The 19,763-nt window shown below is 41.7% G+C and overlaps 1 protein-coding gene across 9 annotated transcripts in view; it reads right to left on the bottom strand.

The window, feature by feature from the left end:
- The window catches only part of lrch1 (leucine-rich repeats and calponin homology (CH) domain containing 1), a 96,351-nt gene extending 77,961 nt beyond the window's left edge, over positions 1 to 18,390 (bottom strand). For 2 of the 9 annotated variants that reach the window (XM_025903610.1, XM_025903611.1), the window contains exon 1: positions 17,915 to 18,388. In XM_025903610.1, coding sequence (XP_025759395.1) covers positions 17,915 to 18,131 — 217 coding nt within the window. In that variant the 5' untranslated portion in view covers positions 18,132 to 18,388. Of the gene's footprint in view, positions 1 to 17,914 lie in introns of all 9 variants that reach the window. The other 7 variants (XM_019353092.2, XM_003449547.5, XM_019353090.2 and 4 more) reach the window with 7 other exon arrangements.
- Positions 18,391 to 19,763: the final 1,373 nt, after the last annotated feature.

Genomic DNA, 19,763 nt, shown 5'->3' on the forward strand with positions numbered 1-19,763 from the left:
GTGTGTTGGTTTTGGGGGTGAATTTGGCCTACATTTGGAGGGATGAGAGAGAGTGTTCCTGTTTATTTATTCAAAGCGTCTGTCAGGACAGACCAAAACTGTACATCTCTGATTTAGAAAGACACAAGGTGGTCTCATTTTGTTTTAAAGCTGGGATGCAATTTCATTTTTTTATTATGCAGTACACATTTTTAAAATTTCACTGAAATTTAATTGGATCACAATAGGTCACACTTCACTGAATCCATCCATCTATTCACTTCTGCTTATCTTTTTCAGGGTCGTGGGGGCGCTGGAGCCTATCCCAACTGTCTTGGGTGAGAGGCAGGGTACATCCTGGACAGGTCGCCAGTATGTCGCAGGGCTAACACATAGACAGAGACAACCATTTGCACTCACATTCACACCTATGGGCAATTTACTGTTTCCAATTAACCTATCCCCACTAACTGCACGTCTTTTGACTGTGGGAAGAAGCCGGGGTACCGGGGAAGAACCCACGCAAACACGAGGAGAACATGCAAACTCCAAACAGAAAGACCCCGGCCTTATGGTGGAATTGAACCAAGGATCTTCTTGCTGTGAGGCAACAGTGTAATCCACCGTGCCACCACTCCACTGAATATGTTATATAATTTTTTATACACTAGAGTGCTATAGGGACTGTGGCACACTATAACAACAGACTACAAACTGCAGATGGTGTCAGATCTACATGAACAAAAAGCAGAATGATTCCTGGACTGGTGTCCAAATAATCGTCTGAAAGGGGACCACGCATGCTTCACCTCGTTTTCTCTCGTATACGCTCTCTGGACGTTTTATACCAGGTTGCACCTTCATAACTGTCTCAATTCTTTGTGCCATGGATTCAACAAGGTGCTAGAAACATTAGTCCTTCCACATGTTGTTCCATATTGACATGACAGTATCACAGTTTCTGCAGATTTGTGAACCGCACATTTTTGATGTGAATCTCTCATCTGCTTCAGCGTAGAGCGTTTTCAGAGATGATCTTCTGCATACCTTGGTTGTAACTAGTGGTCATTTAACTTATTGTTGTTTTCCTATCAGCTTGAACCAGTCTTTCCATTCTTCTTTAACCTCAGGGACAATTAACAGAACAACATTTAACATTTCTAAGAGCATTTTTTGCTCAGAGAACTGCTGATCACTGGATATTTCTCTTCTTTTTTCTCTGTAAAGGTTTACTAGTGTAAATCCCAGCAGCTGCACCAATCATACCACATTCAAAAATCACTTAATTTACCTTCTCCCTTTCTGATGTTCTGTTTGAACTTCAGCAGGTCATCTTGACCATGTCTGCATGTCAAAATGAACTACGTTACCATCTGATTGGCTTATTAGGTATTTGCATTAACACGGAATTGAACAGGTGTACCTAAAAAAGTAGTTCATGCGTGTATCTTTCTTCTTCTTCTTCTTTTGTCCCTGGTTGACGGTTTCCATCCTGGTCAACTATGCACCTCCAGGCCTTGCAATCTCTGGCCTTGACCTTTGCTTGCTTGAGGGTTAGACGTCATTGTTTAAGATCGTTTTCAATTTGCTTGATCCAACTCTTCTTGAGCATACCATGCTTGATTGTCCAGTGGGCGAGGTGCTGCTGCAGAGGAGGACGATATAGCAAGCGACGGCTGCTCATGCGGCAGACGTGGTCAAACCATTGCAATCATCGCTTTTCCATCAGCTCTTCCATCGAGGGCTCCTGGTGACATTGAGTATGTATTGCGCTGTTGCTGAGACGATCACGGAGGGACACTTGGAGAATCTAACGCAAACACGCATTTGGAAGACCTCGAGCTTGTTGAGGTCGTGGTAGAGGATGACCCAGATCTCGGATCCATAGAGAAGAATGGGCAATACCAGTGTCTGGCACCAGCGGATTTTGGTGATGAAGGTTACATTTGTCTTCTTCCAGATGCACCATCGGAGGAAGACAAATGCCACCGCCGCTTGACTGATTCTTCATGTGTGTACTGCCCCAGTGTTGTAGGTCCTACTAAACATAGAGTTTCTAATAATAAGATCAGAGTATGTACAAGTAAATCCTGACAGCCAAAAGGTCAGACTCAGTGAGAGCAGAAAACATTAAAAAACACAAAAAACATAAGACACCCCCTTTAACTGGTCCAGAGGAGACCATTTAGAATAGGGGCACTGGGCTCATCTGTAACTGTCAGGTTATGTTAATGCTGTTCAATGCAAAAAGCTTGCCGTAAGTCAGCTGGATGAGGTGTGATTAGTGTGTGAAGCTAAACAAACTAAATACAAAAGAACCAGTTTCTCTCAGCTGACCACTGGTATAAAACCAGAACTGAGCGTATCCCTAAGCATAACACTGACACTATAGCAGAGTGATGATTTAGTGAGCTCACAATAATTAACACACAGGCAGACACAGTTTATATGTGTAATCACATGGTGCACTGTGCAGCAGAGAACAGAAGGAAGTGACCTTCAGATTGCAAAAGGCCTAAGGAAGGAAATTTGTTCCCTTCCAAGGTTATCTAGACAGACCACTCAGAGGGGCACACTATCAAACAAGAATGCAGGTGGGGACGTCCTGATGCAGACGAGCGGCTCAAATAATTAGGTATTTTCCTTGGACCTTCCCATGTCATGACTGCTGGGGTGGGGGTGTAAGTGTTACTCCAGTACACCACAGCAAGACAGTGTTTCACCTGCAGCAAACGTGGCCCATTAGTACACTGCACTTCTCTGGAATTTCTTTAGTGGAAGATTTTAAATGAGCAGCAAAAGCTTAAAAAAAAAAAATCATTCTGTTTTGCCGTACATGTCTAAACGTTAACATTAACATCTGCAACCACCATTCATGAATCAGTGAATGGTGGTAGCTAACCCTGCCAAACCTGAGGTAATAAATCCATGTGCTGAAGGAGGAGAGGCAGGTTTACATGAGCAGACTGAGGCTGGTCTTTGGTCTGTCAGTGTGTTTGTATTTTCAGCTCCACAGAGCAGCTTCAGAGACACGTCTGATCTGTGCAGCGCGCAGCAGCAGATGACAAACACTGATAGAAGAAAGCCTCAAAAGATCTAATTCAGTCACAGGCACACAAGATGTGACCACACACATGCTGCACTCCCGTAATCGCAAGCACACAGTAGACTACAGGACAAAACATGAACATGAAAGAAGAAGAGGAAAAAAAAATGCTCAAAACATGATGTAATGTATGACATCAGTGTCAAGTGATGTGTAAAGCGATGATACAGCCTCAAGTCAAATCCTGGCTTACGGGTAAGTCTCAGGTATCAAAAGCAAAAACCTTTTCCTTATATACTCAGTGATCGAGTGTCCCACAAGTCATGCCCTCCTGATCCTTCCTAATCCTTTCTGTTAGAGCCTTAACTAACGGTTACTTAAAATATTTTCCCACCATTAATGAAATAATTGTTTGATCTGTGAAATAATAGCCTGTCACAGACTCCCAGAGTCTTTAGCTTTGACTGGGAACTTCTGACCTTAAAGTTATAACACAGGAGGGCCTTGACACCAAAGACTACCTTAAAACAGAGGGGCTACAGTGTATCGCATGATTTCAACTAAACCGAGTTCAGTGACTTTTGCTTCATCAACACTGTAAGTCACTGTCACTGGTGTTCTGAATAATGCAACTGCACATCGAAGGCTTTCCTCACATCATGCAGGTAACCAGTCTGTCGCAGGGCCTTTTAATAACCAATCAATGCTAAATTAAAGAGCAAAGCATTGCTAGTCTCTTCCTCAGAGCGAGGATATTGGTGGACACCCAAAGCCGAGGTAACATACACAAAGTGGAAAAGGTATATTTCAATTTCATTGTCAGTAAATGTCCAAAAGGCCACTCACAGGAAGCGCAGCACACGTGGGCCACAAAAGGACCCTGTTAGTTTACAGAAGTTAGCATTTAGCTCCAATGATAGCCTCTCAGAGCTGCCAGCAAGTATGTGATCCTCCAGTGTAATGTTAAATTTATGTTTGCTGTGTTTTACTTCACTAGGAGAATAAAAAAAAAAAAAATCAGCATTGCATTAGGCAGCCATGAAGTAATAATTATATAAGTCCAGCTATAGCTGCGGCCGTGCTTTACAGTTGTGGTGAGGGGGTGGGGAGATACTTGGCTTCCTTAACAGGAAAAGCTCCAAGCCACTGCCTCCTGAACACAATGTAGTGGGGAGCAGTTACTTCCCTCCTCTGTGCTGGTGAGAAAACCAGCATCTCCACCCTCATTTCCCCACCTTACAGTATCATTATCACAACTCCACCCATCTTCAGGTTAGCTTTTGCTCCACTGACTAAGAGCAAAGCTAGTGCAAAGACACTTACAGCTCTGCAAGGTCTGCAGACCTCTGGACATCTTTGACATTAACTACACTTATAATAATAAAATAAAACTCAGGCATTCAGTTCACCATTATCATCACGATTAATGACTAATTAATTGATAATAGTGACATTGCCACGGCGACCACAGTAGACAAACAACTTTGTAACATAGGTGAAAAAAAAGAGATTGTAAATTGAGTAACCTACAAGAACAGTAACCTGAGAGATAATAAGACATTATGTTTGTTCTATTCTTTATATTACAAAAAAGCTGATGTATCCAGAAGTGATGAGCATCCATCAATTTTTCTATCTACTTCTACATTTGTCTGCAGTATATCATATCATTTCTTACTCCGTTCATAACGGAGTAAGAAATTAGTCACCAGGAACATCCCTAGTTTGGGCAGGCGGTAGCTAACTTCAATGTTAGCTTGACCTCATTTTATACAACTCTTTAAGAACTTGTCTGATATTGCCGTCTTTGACTTGTACTCTTGTTTGTACAATTACATAAAGTTTCAGAGATGATGTAATATGTGACATCAGTGTCACAGTTTCAATGTGTAAAAAGATGTAACAGCCTGAAGTTATATCCTTACTCATAGGTAGGTGTCAGGTGTTATACTCAGTGATCAAGTGTTCCATATGTCATGACCTCCTCTGATGAGATCCTTCCTAAACCTCTGTTAGTTGTAACTAAGACTAACTATGACATTATTGCTTCATCTGGAATCTTTTTTCCACCATTAATGAAGTTGCTGGGTTTTTTTCATAGAAGTGCTTTTTTCTATGTCTCAGTGTTTTTGCCTATTATTCTCTCTCACAAACACACGCAATGTATCCAGCCATGGTCTTTCCTTTAACTTAGTAAACATGACAGTGTTTTCCCTCAGAATTTACCTACATTTCTGGTGTAGTATGGAGGCATGCTAAGAAGTAAGCAGACTCAGTGAGCACAGTGTAGCAGCATGAGGAAAGGCTCAGCACTTGCTGCTGGCTGATGTTAGACTGATGTTAAACTTGCTTGCAGTGGTTCTCCAGATGAGAACAATGACCACAAGACAAGAGACTCAACACAGCTGAATGACAATGAAGACTGGCAGCAGCTGAACTGTTAGAGTTAGAGAAGGGAAGGTTGCAGTTGCTAATGGATCACATCACCATTTTGGATGGATGATAAAAAAAAACAAAAAAACTTGATAAATATTCTGAGCAGCTGTCAATATATCTGGTGAAAGCAGCGTGTAAAACAACGCTGTAAAACACCCATATTTTTTTAAAGGCAAAAAATAGTTGCACAGACTTTAATGACTATTCAAGTTTCCAAAAATCCTGCCCATCCATGCGCTGATCCAAGCTGACAGAACCTGGATTCGGTCCTGTTAGACTGCACTGTCCATCTCAGTCCACTGAGCTCTTTTCTGATCTCCCTGAGCTCCTCACTCTCTCTGACTGGCGTCTGTGTAGTTCTTCATCCCTCAGAGAGAAAACCATTAAATGCTCCATTAAGTGCTTCTTTAACTGCCTCATTCTATATGCATGAGCCGCCGGTCCTCCCTCTTAGAGCCCTCTGAGAACAAATCAATAGGAGGTGGCTGAAGGTGAAGCGCACATTGAAGGGTAATGTTAAGGCATCTAATCATGAGGAAGGAAAGCATGCATTTCTGTCTTTTGGTTCCCTAAATTGTTAAAATGTGTTAATTAAAATGGTGCTTTTTGACACTTTCAAAAGACCACTTTGCTGTGGTTACTCTGTCCTACAAATATAAAAGTGTTTGAGGATCTGAGGGTGTGTGTTTCCGTCACAGCTGTCACTACGTTCAGGTGTGGTGCGAACACTGAGCAGACAGTGCCTCCTCTAACCCCACATCCCAACACATTCCTGGAAATCCAACGCTTCCTGAAAGGGAAGGAACAGCACTGAGGTATAGGAAGTGAGGGTGGTAATGTCATGTGGGATAAATCATGCCTCAGGCACACATTATGCATCCATCTACACACATTAAACACACGCTCCACCCACACACACACACACACACACACACACACACACACACACACACACACACACAGCTGCATCCTTCAAACCTTTATTGCACTCTTTCTGTATCATTAATGACTTCTATAATATTGTAAACCACTATCGGGCCAACATGGCAGCTTGTTGGTCTATTGACTGGTAAAATATCGCATAGTCAGCTCAATAAGCAAGTTGCCCACAAATTATACAAGGACCCCCCATCATTGTTTACAGTTTCTATGAGAAAAAGAAAAAAAAATTCTTTTCTTCAGAAAAAAAGAAAAATCACCATAAGAGTAAACTGCGGGAAGAGCGATCGAGTAAACCTGTCCTCCCTGTGACAATGGCAAATGGTTCACTTTGGTCAGGTCGGAGGGCCCTTTAGAGTTTTGCTTACAGACCCGGGGTCAGGACCCGTTCTGCGTTAAATCTGGTATTTGGTGAAATAAATAGACCTGACTATAAGTATAAGTCGTGTTGACAGATTTCATCAACAAATATGGAAAACATACTTAAATTGGAAAGAAAAAAAGACCTCTGCAAACCCTGGACTGCTGTTGTACTGTATTCATCTTCTGTTCCCCCAGTCACTCTGCATCTGCTCCTATCCCAGCTGACATTATAGGGACAGGCGGGTACAGCCTGAACATCACCAGTCCACTGACAGCGCTTCTCATGCAGCAGTTTTAGGATAGAAAATACAATCGTGGCTTAAAGTTTGGGCAGTTGCACCATTACAAAAACTACAAACTTCTCAAATTCCTCTCCAAAGAAAAGTCTGAAGTAAAGAAACAGAGCATCTATTAGTAGAAATAAATAAACTGCATTCATATAGCCACAGAAAACAAGTATTTATTAACTGTGTATTGTGCAGACAATTTTCCAGAAGCATCTTGCTGCAAATAGTGAATGTCCCAACTAAAATTTGATCTGCATAATTTAAAGGTATGATTTCATTTTAGTTCATGATTCATGATTCATGAACTCTTATCATTATTATTATTATTGTAGTCACTTTTGATTGGCAGCTTGGTCTGTGCTCTGGGACTTCCTCCACCTTTCATGTACACACTTGGAAAGTAACCACGGTGCAATGAAAAATGCTGAGATGTGGCAATCCAACCTGCTGATGGTTAGAGAATGTCTCACTCCGGTAGGGTTGATGGGTCAACAAAAAAACTGCATATTATTCAGAATAAATTCCAGATATACTGATGAACATGCTTATATGTGCAAATGCATTTAAGTACAAGTGGAGAAGAATTTGAACTTTTTAACTGCATATAAACATTTGCACAGTACACCTGACAAACACAGGGAGGTTGTTGCTGTCAGTTTACACACATATTGTAAAGCTCTTTGTGTGCGTGTCTGTGTGTTCGTGTCTGTCCACTAAAAAAAAACAAACTGCCAAACACTGCAGAAATGCGTATTGTCTAGAGCTGGGTATGTGGTGGGAAGCGCATGCTCACACACATAAAACCCACAGCAGACAGACAGCATTAATACCAAAAAGCTCATCAGTGTGTCCACAGTAGGACAGTAACACAACCACACAGCAGCACAGAGACCGGTACAGTGTTTTTCTGCATCTATGTAGTAATATGAGGAGAAGATGATTAATTGATGAAGAAATTAACTGAATAATTCATAGCACCATAATAGATTGTACCCCTCTGATTCAAGCCTCCCAGACGTAAACATGCTTGTACATTAGTGATACATTTATTACGAAACGAGCGCTCCATGGCTGAGGACCATTTAGACGCTGGTGTTGAAGGAATACCTCCAGGTCCCTTTTTCAGTGAGGTACAGGGCTTATGAGTGAGTCAACATTTTTTAGATTTAACCGTGGAGCTGGATCCTGCTGACCCTTTGCTGATTGTTTCCTCCATGCCATGTTAGCTCTCGGGCTAGATATCAATGCACAAAGAACATGAAACTGAACTTAACTGATCACCTCTATACATTAGCCCATCACTAGTGGACTAATTATCGTTATTGTCACTAGAAGGTACCAGATGTACAGCTCGGTGAATCTAAGTGTTAACATTTTAATTGATTGCCAAGGTCATTAAATTGTCACATGTTATGTGGCCGTGGACATCTGCCACCAGATGACGCTGCAGCTCCGACACTGTTGTAGAAAACCGTCATAACTTTGTTATATTAGGCCTGAAATTTTAGTTAAGCCTATTATTATTAGTTATTGTGAAGGCAAAAGAATGAGATTGTGGATCTCTTGTGGGAATGCATGCTGGAGATCATTATGTCATGCTAACTGAGTTAGAATAGCAGACTGGATGTGTTAAAAAGAAGGGTGATGTTTGAAATCATTGTTCTTCCTGTTAACCATGGTTATCTGCAAGGAAACACATGCAGCTATCATCTCGGGGCATAAAAAGGGCTTCACAGGCAAGGATGTTGTTGCTACTAAGATTGCACGTAAATCTACCATTATCGGATCATCAAGAACTTCAGGGGAAAAGATTCAATTGTTGTGAAGAAGGCTTCAGGGCACCCAAGAAAGTCGAGAAGCACCAGGACTGTCTCCTAAAGATGATTCAACTCCGAGATCCGAGTGCCACCAGTGCAGAACTTGTTCAGTAATGGAGGCAGGCAGGTGTGAGTGCATCTGAATGCACAGTGAGGCGAAGACTTTTGGAAGATGGCCTGGTGTCAAAAAGAGCAGCAAAGAAGCCACTTCTCTTCAAAAAACAAACAAACAAAAAAACATTAGGGACAGACTGATATTCTGTAAAAAAGTACAGTGAGTGGACTGCTGAGGACTGGGGTAAAGTCATTTTCTCTGATAAAGCCCCTTTACGATTGTTTGGGGCATCTGGAAAAAGGAACATCTAGAAAAGAAAAGGTGAGCGCTACCATCAGCCCTGTCTCATGCCAACAGCAAAGCATCCTGAGACTATTCATGTGTGGGGCCGCTTCTCATCCAAGGGAGTGGGCTCACTCACAATTTTGCCAAAGAACACAGCTATGAATAAAGAATGGTACCAAAACATCCTCCGACAGCAACTTCTTCCAACCATCCAAGAACAGTTTGGTAAGAAACAATGCCTTTTTCAGCACGATGGAGCACCGTGCCAAAAGGCCAAAGTGATAACTAAGTAGCTCAGGAAAAAAAACATTGAAATTTTGGCTCCATGGCCAGGAAACTCCCCAGACCTTAATCGAATTGAGAACTTGTGGCCAATCCTCAAGAGGCGGATGGACAAACAACAACCCACTAATTCTGACAAACTCCAAGCACTGATTATGAAAGAATGGGTTGCCATCAGTCAAGATTTGGCCCAGAAGTTGATTGACAGCATGCCAGGGCCAACTGCAGAGTTCTTGAAAAAGAAGGGCCAACACTGCAAATATTGACTCTTCACCAGTGTTGGGACTAACGCGTTATTAAGTAACGCGTTACAGTAACTACGTTATTATTGTGGTAACGAGCACGGTAACTAGTTATTATGCCAAAACCAGGAACGCGTTACTCGTTACTGGGATTTAGATAGGCTCGTTACTCGTTACTTCGTGTGGTGGCTATCGCGGAGCTTCCACAGATTCAGTAACATTAGCAAGTGGTGGAAGCCAGCAGGTGGATGAAGGAAAAGGGAGGCAGGAGGAGGAGAGACCTGAGCGTTTAGGTGGAGTTTATTTTCGTTATGCTGACTTTTTCGTACTGCGTACTAGCTAGCATGACGGAGTTTCTATACAGCTGGGTGGGTGCTATGTTACTGATGTTGAACTTTATTTTGTTCATAAGGTTAATTATTAGAGTTGCCAACCGTCCCATAAAAAACAGAATCATCTCGTATTCAGAGAAAATATCACACGTTTTGTACTGAGGTGAAAAGGAACAGTTTGTCCCGGACTTCAGCTGGAATGAAAAAGACACAAAGCTGGAGTTATTCTGTGTTTACGCTGCAGCTGCCTCTTCTCCTCTCATTCTCTCCCCTCTCTCTCCTGTTTCTACTTCAATCATGAAACTGATCAATGATCAGCTGATCGGCTTTTCTCTCTTGTTTGTTTATCACCCACTTTGCGCCAGAAAGAGGAAACCAGCGGATGTCGCGTTAAACAACAGCAGCAGTTTAAGCTTGATCAGCTGTTGTTAGAATTTATTTAATATTAATTTCTAGTATCAGCTGATGTTTGTTGGAGCCACAGCCGTAAAGCTGCTGGTCATGATATCGGTTTGGTTATCTGGTGAGACGGAAACATGCAGATGAAACCAGGAGATGTCCTTACTGAATCATCAGAGCTGAACAGGTGATGGAGAAACAGGTTTACCTTTTAGGTGACATGAATGAGTTGAAGGGAAGTTATGAACTGTTTCTGACAGACAAATAACACCAGGATCCTTTTCTACGTAGCTGACAGCTGGTAACTGTGCAGGGGCGGGTCTAGCAAAGTTTTGCCAGGGGGCCAGGCAGGGCATTAACAGGGAAAGGGGGGGACAAGGAAATACTTTCTTATTCTCATTTAAAATGTCTCGCTTTTAAAAAAATAATTATATGAGTCTTACAACAAACGATTGATAGATTGATACATATATACCATCAGAACAGTGTACATCACTGTCACAACAGTGTTTATTTTCATTCAAAGGCTTTATGATTTTTCCTATAATGGTGGGCCGGTCTCTAGTCAAAATGCCCGGGACGATTGTTTTGTCCCAGTCCAGCTCTGTATGCAGCTCATCTGCAGTCTGGTGTTACCTACATCTTCCTATTCAGAAGGCAGAATTTCCGAGTTCTGAGTACAATTGAAAGCACCACGACTGCAGTTTTTGTGTTGGATGTAAAAAGCAGGATAGAATCATGGCGGCGGTCAATGAAGGTCCAGGCGTGGGATTTCTCTCGTGGAAATGTGCACATTATTTTTTCCTTTCTATTGGTAGGTGGCACAGTGCTCTTGTGGCAAGTAAGCAAGCTAGAAGACTGGTACTCTTGCTGGGTATCCAGTTACGGAAGCAACACATTAACAAGAGAATTCTGAGTAAAACCAAAGTTACTTTCCCTAGTAACTAGTTACTCTGAAAGTAACGAGTAACTTGAAGTAACTGAGTTACTTTTGATAGAAGTAACTAGTAATGTAACTAAGTTACTAATTTAAAGTAACTTACCCAACACTGCTCTTCACATAAACAGACTTTGTGAAAACTAATATTCGTGTCATTCTCACAACTGTACAGTGGTGACCAGTTTTATTACTGAAACAAAAAAATCTTCTCCCTACTCTCTTCCTCTTTCCTGGACTCATCTTTAAACAAAAATCCCCTTCAAGTTCTCAGATTTTTCCCAAACACTTTTACCCTGAGTGCTAGAACTTATATATATATATACATATAGCAACTGTATCAGGAACAATACAAAAGAGGATTTGTAAGCGCATAAAATGAAAGTAAAATCAGTTACATATTATTGCTGTGGATGATTGCGATTTAAAAAATAAATAAATAAAATCTGCGGTTAAAATTTTGCCATTCCTCAGAACGAAACATTATGTCATTCTGTTTATCTTTCAACTGTCTGGCAGTTAAGGGATGTTTAACACCCCAAACACACACACACACACACACACACACACACACAGTTTGGTAGTTGCTGTTGATCCCACCACATCTGAAAGCAGACTGACTGGTTGGTTTGGTTTGGAAATCACCTTCCTTCACCTTTCAGTTCCTGGACACAAGTGATATCATCTACCCTAAAATAAATACCTGCAACCACACATATACAGCCCCTCCCTGAGCGTATCATATTAATAAATCTTATCTCAGGTTCAATTATATATACCACATTTACCCTGTTAACAATCAACATCGGCCTCTGATCGTTCTCAACGTTCTTTTTCTTTATCCTTTATAACTGTTTCAGTCCCTCTTCCTTGATCACAACCATGTGCAACATCTTCCACGAGTAAGCTTTTGAAAATGTGCCCTCTACTTTTTCAGCACAATACAAAATTATAACGATGCTTTATGATGTACTGGTTCAAATCTTTTCTTCATCTTGAGTCAATGGTTAGCAATGGTTTTTTGTGTTGTATGAATGAGGTGTGATTAAGTATTAAATAGAGGTTTGAGAACAGGCAGAAGCAGGCCCAAATCAGCAACTGCAGAAAGGAGTTAAAACCCGCCATCTTTCTGTGTATCTTCAGCCCGCCTTTCAGCGTGGTTCACCCGAGTGACTGTAAACACTCTAAAAGTAGCTCTTTTCCAACAAAAAGCCACCTCTTAGTTTGAGAGAAGCCATTAGTGGGAGGAGGCTGTAAGGAAAGCAGCTCCAGCTTGTGTTTCACTACAAGCCGAGACTTGCGCGGCTGCTGATATGAAACTAGGAGGAAGCACAGTGTGAGTCCTTGTACTTCTGTCGACTCTGACACACTGCTTCTGTGTGCACTTTAGCTGATTTATATAAATACGCTTGTGCGTGTGTGCATTTAAAGACGAGTGCTTCCACAGCACACTCGTCTGTCAAAGTGACTCACTTTGTTCTGTCTCATCTCATTTCTTTTCATGGGAGCTGATGACAGTTGCTGTGTGATCAGAGACACCTCCATCTTCACTACAGAAAACTCAACACACCACTGTTTACTACTGTCACACCAGCATGTCGGTCATATTCACTCCAGAATGTCTACAGCAGGATTTTCAAGCTTCTTCGGTTCTTTTTCCCAGTGCCAGAGATACTTTGATACACTGATACACTGACATGTGACCAAATGTTTAAAATGACAATTTATCATTTTTTATCCCTTTACCCCATGATCTTCGAGTATTGAGCCAGAATTTTCAGGAGGTACCAGTCAGTAGGGCCAATATTGGCTGATACAGATATTTTGAACCCACGTATCTTAATGCATGAAGCCCGTGAGGCTGATCATCCCCAGCTGTTTTCTCTGGCTCTTTTGAACCCTTCCTTTATCCTAAAGCAGGGGTGTCATACATATGGCCTAGGGGGTCGAAATCAGCCTGCCAAACGCTCCAATCTGGCCCCACTGGACAGCTCTGGAAAATGTGATGAAAGGCATATGTTTTGGACTTTTAAGTTTTACAGCTTTTATCTACTGTATAATGAGCTACCACGACTTTGTCTCTTATTTTACATGTTTTGTTTCTTACAATTTAAAGCCAGAGAGTTGTGACAGTTCTTTCATTTACTACAGCAGCATTTACTTATTGTGCAGAAAAAACTGATATGTCCTGATGAGACTGGGCTTCTTTTTCCTCATATAAAGATATCCCAAGGATTAAATATGTAGTTCAAATTTTTTACACCGAAAGAAAGCCTGTTTCTCATTTGGCCTATTTGCCAAATATTTGCTGTGACAACTCAACAAACTATTAAATAAACACTTATGACCTAACTATGTACATGAAATCATTAATCTCATTAATCTGACACCTCCTTCTTGTTCCTGAAGTGGTTATGATAATGCACCTTAAAAGCTATTTTCGGCTAATCCCTCATTCATATTGAGCCACCGCAGCAGGTAACGCTGCATGTTTGTTTCTTTCACACCAGATGCCCTTCCTGACACAATCCCAATGGGATTTCTGTCTCCTCCAGGATGGATGTGTAAGCCACTACATCAGGATGATGCACCTTGATACTGTCAAGGAAAGAAAGCATTAAATAAACTGGCATCAAATTAAAGAGAAAAAATAAGTGTTAGCAGTGTTAGGAGTAAAAAGTTTTGCTACCACGTGCTGCCAGAACAGATTCAATGGCCCTTGACAGCAATTCTATAAATCTCTGGAACAACATTTTTCTGCAACAACATCTTGTCACTTTAAAGGAAAATGCCTTCAGGGTCCTGACACATATTACACAAACATCTACAGCTTGCAAACTGTTAGGGCCCAGTTTTACCTGCTTTCAGCTTTATCTGCTTTCTTTTTTTCTCTTGACTGACTCTTAGGGGGAAAAGGCAGGACAAGCACCCTCTTAGATTTATAAGAAGGATTATCTAAAGACCATTTGGCATGCAAGTGACACAAAACATTCCAGATCACAAAGTCTTGTCCATAACCAGGAATCCCTCATACACACTGCAGGAACGCTGTTAAACTGCAGCACACAATCTTCACACTCTCATTTTACTGCTATCACTTCTATCGCTTGACTTCATACTGCTGCTGCGGTGTGCGTGTGTGTGTGTGTGTGTGCATGCGTGCGTGGGTGGGTGGGTGGGTGTATGGTTCTGTAAACGTGAGCTCCACAGCGGTTACGTAATCCACATTTCTTTTTTAGTGTACATAAACAAAGTTAGAGACCGAAGTGCAGCAAAGTAACGTCACTTGTCTTCACTGTAGCACAGTCGACCCATTTATTCACTTACTCTGAAGAGCAAAGACAACCACAACTTAGTTTTTGTTCCCAACGGCATTAGCAGACAACATTTAGAGCACGTGTCTAACCCAGTGTTTCTACTACTTTTAAAAGCTGAAAGATAAAATGTCTGCACAGTACAGCAAATCAGCTTAACCAGCATGCCCCCAAATCTATCCTTATGAATCCACATGATGTCAGAGCAAACACTGAAAACTATTATGTGGATCAGGGCAGTAGGTCAGTGATTAAAACTTGACTGCTTGATCCTATACTCCGTTTGACTTGGTATGTAAAAAAAAATAAATAAATAAAATAAATGCCAACCATGAACCCCAGTATGGATAAAGGTAGTCCTGTTTCTGGCCATACTTATCAAGTCTCACAATATACACCAAGATCATAGACTGTACTTAGAAGACGGATGCAGCCACCACAACATCAGTCATTGGTTTAGGACTCCACACTGAAAGCGCAATGTTAGCATTTTGGCTGCTGCCATGTTATTTATGTATTTACTTATTTTGATTTTGACAGTGATCACACATGAACAAGACTGTGGAGCGCTACTTCATAAGCTAACTCCTTCTATACCCTGTACACGTATATTGCAAAGATACAGACCACTGCTAATTAGTTATACATAACATATAAAAGCCACACTATAGTTTTATTCACAAACACTGAGGCACACACTTCTGAAAAGCCTGTTCCACTTAGCAAATCTTATTATTGTCCTTTAATGCAGCCAGAGCCAAATTTAAGCCTTACCAGCACCCAGACAGGAAACTATTAAATATATGTAGTATGTTGTACAGAAGTTCATAGAAAAATGGCACTCGACTCCTTTACTCTCTGACCAGAGTAAACACTTTCCTGATGAGTTTATGGGCTTGGTTTTAGATTTTGGATCATACTGAATAAAGTTCAAGTTTAAATCCAAATTATTATCATTATTAGAGTCATAAAGCAGGATTATTTGGGGTATGCTAATTAGCTAATTAATTTATGAATCACAATGCATCACCCTAGGTCAGGGGTCGGCAACCTGCGGCTCTTTAGTCCTTATACTGCGGCTCCGCGTGATTTGGGCAAATAAATGAGAAGTATTTAGCTGAAGTGTATTGTATTTATGTTAGTTCTTTTTAACTCGTAGTTCTAAATTGGAAGATTATTGTGATATTGAAATATAAAAATAAAATTATATTCTATTATTTTTTCATCGCTCAAAATAAGAGACACTCGCGGAAGCCGGTATACCCGCCGAAACGCCGTGCATTTATCGAGACTTTCAACCCCAGGTAGGCCAATTATGGATCTTCGGATCCACATTATGTCAGCAGCTGTTCTCCACCGTGAACTATGTTAAAGACAAACACTGTTCACGCCTGACAGATGACAGCTTACAGTCCTGAGTAAACTGACTTCGATTCCCCGATTTGCGGACTCTGTGCGCAGAGGTTCAGGAGCAGAAGTCCAATTGTAAACAAATCACGGCAGACCCGACGATGTTTCCATGAACATGCTTTTCAGCATCTCTTTATTGAGCACTTTTCACACACGGTTGCTGTACGCATACAGCCGGCTGTAGCTTTTCAGCTCACAGCCCGACATACACCACCAACAACACAACAGCACAGATAGCGCAGACATAAAAGCAGCGAGGCGGGATTGCGGGTGTCGCTCAGGTGCGTCCGCCTCCCCTGCAGCGGCGCTGCAAACCACGCCCCGCCGCACGCGTTAACCAGGTAAAATACATATTTAGGCAGAATTTTGCAAATATCTATTTTTCATTTTTCTGCAGCATAGTGCTTTTTTCCAATTATCTTTTAAGAGTCAGGTCAAGGCTCCAACAGCCCAAAGGCGATATAAGGGTGGCGGCTGACAACAGTTTTTCTTTGCTACACGGATCATTTTAGTTCAGGTTGGTGTCTTTGCTTTTGTTATATTTCTTTAAGAGTTCAAAATGTGTTGATTACATAAATATAATTTAATTTTCTCTGTAGCATTTCATGGATTTCATAAGCAGCACACCTTAGTTGTTCACACAAAGCATAAAGATAAAAAACAATATATACAGTGTTATCTTCATTTTAGATGTCAAAAAGTATTTGCGGCTCCCAGTGTTTTCTTTTGCGTGGAAACCGGGTCCAAATGGCTCTTTGGGTGTAAAAGGTTGCAGACCCCTGGCCTAGGTGCATGCAGAGTTCTTTGACAGTCAGCTCCACCCCTTTGTCCTTGTCATCAAAACATGACAACAATAACAAAAAACTCCACTCAGGACTTCATAATCGGTAAGCAATGGATGGTTGTATGGTGGCTACATCTATCTTTTACATACAGTCTATGACCTGGATAGGTACCTGGTCTATTAGAGAGCAAACACCTAAACTTTTAAACTAATGACTTTTATATCAAGCTCTCTTTATAACAAAAAACTCTCATATAAAACAACATCTGCTTTTCTTAAAGACCCTTTCCTTCAGCTTTTACAGCACACAAATACATCTTTTTTTAGTGGTTACCTTTATGTTAGAAAACTTTACACAAATAACAACCCTTTGTGTTCTGGTAATTAACGTGATAGGGGATAGTTGGAAAGAAAATAGCTATGTTGTGCCTAAAACAGCACAGACTGAGTGTGTCGGGGTTAAGCCAGCTCTCCATGCCTGTTTACATCTGGTAATGGATTAAAAGGAAGTAGTGGGGATTTCCACTGAACAGTCGAATCAGTGATAAATGCTCCAGTGCCCACTTTCACTGCAGCCCTCCATAAACACAGGGCTTCAGTCATTTGGAAACTTGAAACTTTTCCTATGACTGTTCTCTCAATAATGAACAAATCTCAGGTCACAATGAGGCCAGTCAGCAGGCTAAACACGACTCAGTGGAGGGGTTAAAGTCAAGTGTGCATCCGGTTCAGGTGAAGCCAAAGTTCCAACTTACAAACACCAACAGGGTTCAGGGCTCGGCACACCACCCGTGCAGCTTCGTGAGCAAATGCTCAGTTAGTCCTCGTGGATAACGGAAATGCCAGTGTTGTAAATAACGTCCAACGGTTACCTAAAGGAGTCTCCACGCCGCCGTGACGCGTTTATAGCGGGGAGCAGTTACCGCCCAGCACCGGTGTGCCCCCCCTCTTAAAAGCTAACCGGGATGGGCTGTTGGGGGAGTGCAATACACCAAAGAACAACCTACCTGCTTCCACCGTGTCCGACAGGTCGTGGTTGGCTGCTGTCCGGGGAAACTCCTTTAGTTTTCGGCAGCTGAGGTTGAGGACGCCGCTGGCCGCCGCCTCCTCCAGCGCCCGCTCCAAGCCCCGGTTGGGAGGCAGGTTGGCGCTGCCGATGTGAGCCTGGACTAACGGAGAAGAACCCAGAGGGGGGCGAGCCGACTCCGGTCCCAACGTCGCCATAATTTTCCGCCTCTCCGCTGCGCGTGTCCGTGTATCGGTTATGTCCGAGAGAGCGGGCGGGGTTAGCTACGTTCAGGCAAACAGCGGGACACTGACTTCACAGACGTCCGTGGCCGTGCCGCGCGTTCTGAGTCCGTGATTGTCGCCGCCGCGTCTGCCTGGAGGTCTGCGCGTGTCGTCAAGCGTCTCTGTTGGAGGGTGCGACATCCGGGGGAAAGATTTCAAAATAGTACACCGACCAGGCCAATGTTACGGTGGAATGAAATAATAAATACGAAGGCGTTTCGGGTATGATTTAGATATTCATTTTTTTATTTTTAAACTAAAGATTGATTACACAAATGTAAAGGTCTTACCATTGAAATGTGGTTATAAATCCAGATACGAAGGGGAATTAATAAACTACGATTCCAAATGTATAAATAAAGCACTGATAATGCAATTGTGTAAGTGGTTATGTGGCCTCAACTCTGTTCTTATAATCTATTATATAAAGATGACTGACGATATTCTACTGCGCTACGATTTTTATTTTGAAAACACTGTTTCCGGTCTCACGCTGCATATTTTTTTTTTGACTCAGCGTAGCTGAGTGCGGCTGCGCACTAGCTTTTGCAGTCCGTGAAAAGCAGTGAAAATGAAAGTGGGGCTGAAATTTAGTGAACAGTGACCTCTGCTGGACAAAAGCGACAAACAACACATTTCGCGCACTGAAGCTTTTTCACAGAGTTCAACCTCACAGTTGTTATAGTTAGTTATCTCAGAAATTTTCATTTTGCTTTGAAACACAAGGTCGAAAGACTAAAAGGCTGTGTTTAATATTTTGCAGTTAGGCCTGTGCTTAAGTTATGGGAGCTTCCTTTTGACTAAAGTTACTGCTGAGACATCCAGGTCACACCAATTACCTTTAGTAAAAATAGAGATATAGATAGAGATATATAGATTTAAAGATATACGAATAAGTAACTACTAACAATGCAGCGTAAAGTGTATAGAAGATGGCAGCTACAGTTCTCTTGTAGTGTAAGTTCTCTCTGTGTAAGTTTTAGATTTAACAATTGGTACAAACCATCACAATTTTTCTTCATTTTTTAATGTCATATTTACACTATCTACAACACCACTGCTGCAGTTTGTGAGCAGTAATGTCACCAGTTCCAAGTGAACCTTAAATGTCCATTTGATAAAGCTTTATTGTTTGAGATTAAAGCCCGTGAAAGCAGCTCTGTGAGAGGAGAGAAACTGATTTGTACTGCAGGCCAAAAACCCTTATTTACAACCATCCTGTTTACATGAAGCTCCAGCATGTGTGTGTGTGTGTGTGTGTGTATGAGTGATAATGAGAGAGTCCCACCGGGAATCAGAAGGAAGTGCTGAGTCAGCTCATTACATAACAAGCTTGCATCAGCAGATGATGCACAGTGCTGACCCCTGATTACACTGAGCACCATCACTTGCTCATACTTACATACTTGTGAGGACCTTTGCTGACCTAACACACAACAGATCGTACAGATTAACTCAAACTCAATAGTTATTGCTAATTTTTAGCCAGGTTGCTTTTTAAATGCACGGTTTATAATTACATATGTCATTTTTCATCTTTATAAAAGTCAAAGCAGAGAAGGGGGA

Source organism: Oreochromis niloticus, linkage group LG16, assembly GCF_001858045.2.
Source record: "Oreochromis niloticus isolate F11D_XX linkage group LG16, O_niloticus_UMD_NMBU, whole genome shotgun sequence".
In the NCBI taxonomy this organism is placed as follows: domain Eukaryota; kingdom Metazoa; phylum Chordata; class Actinopteri; order Cichliformes; family Cichlidae; genus Oreochromis; species Oreochromis niloticus.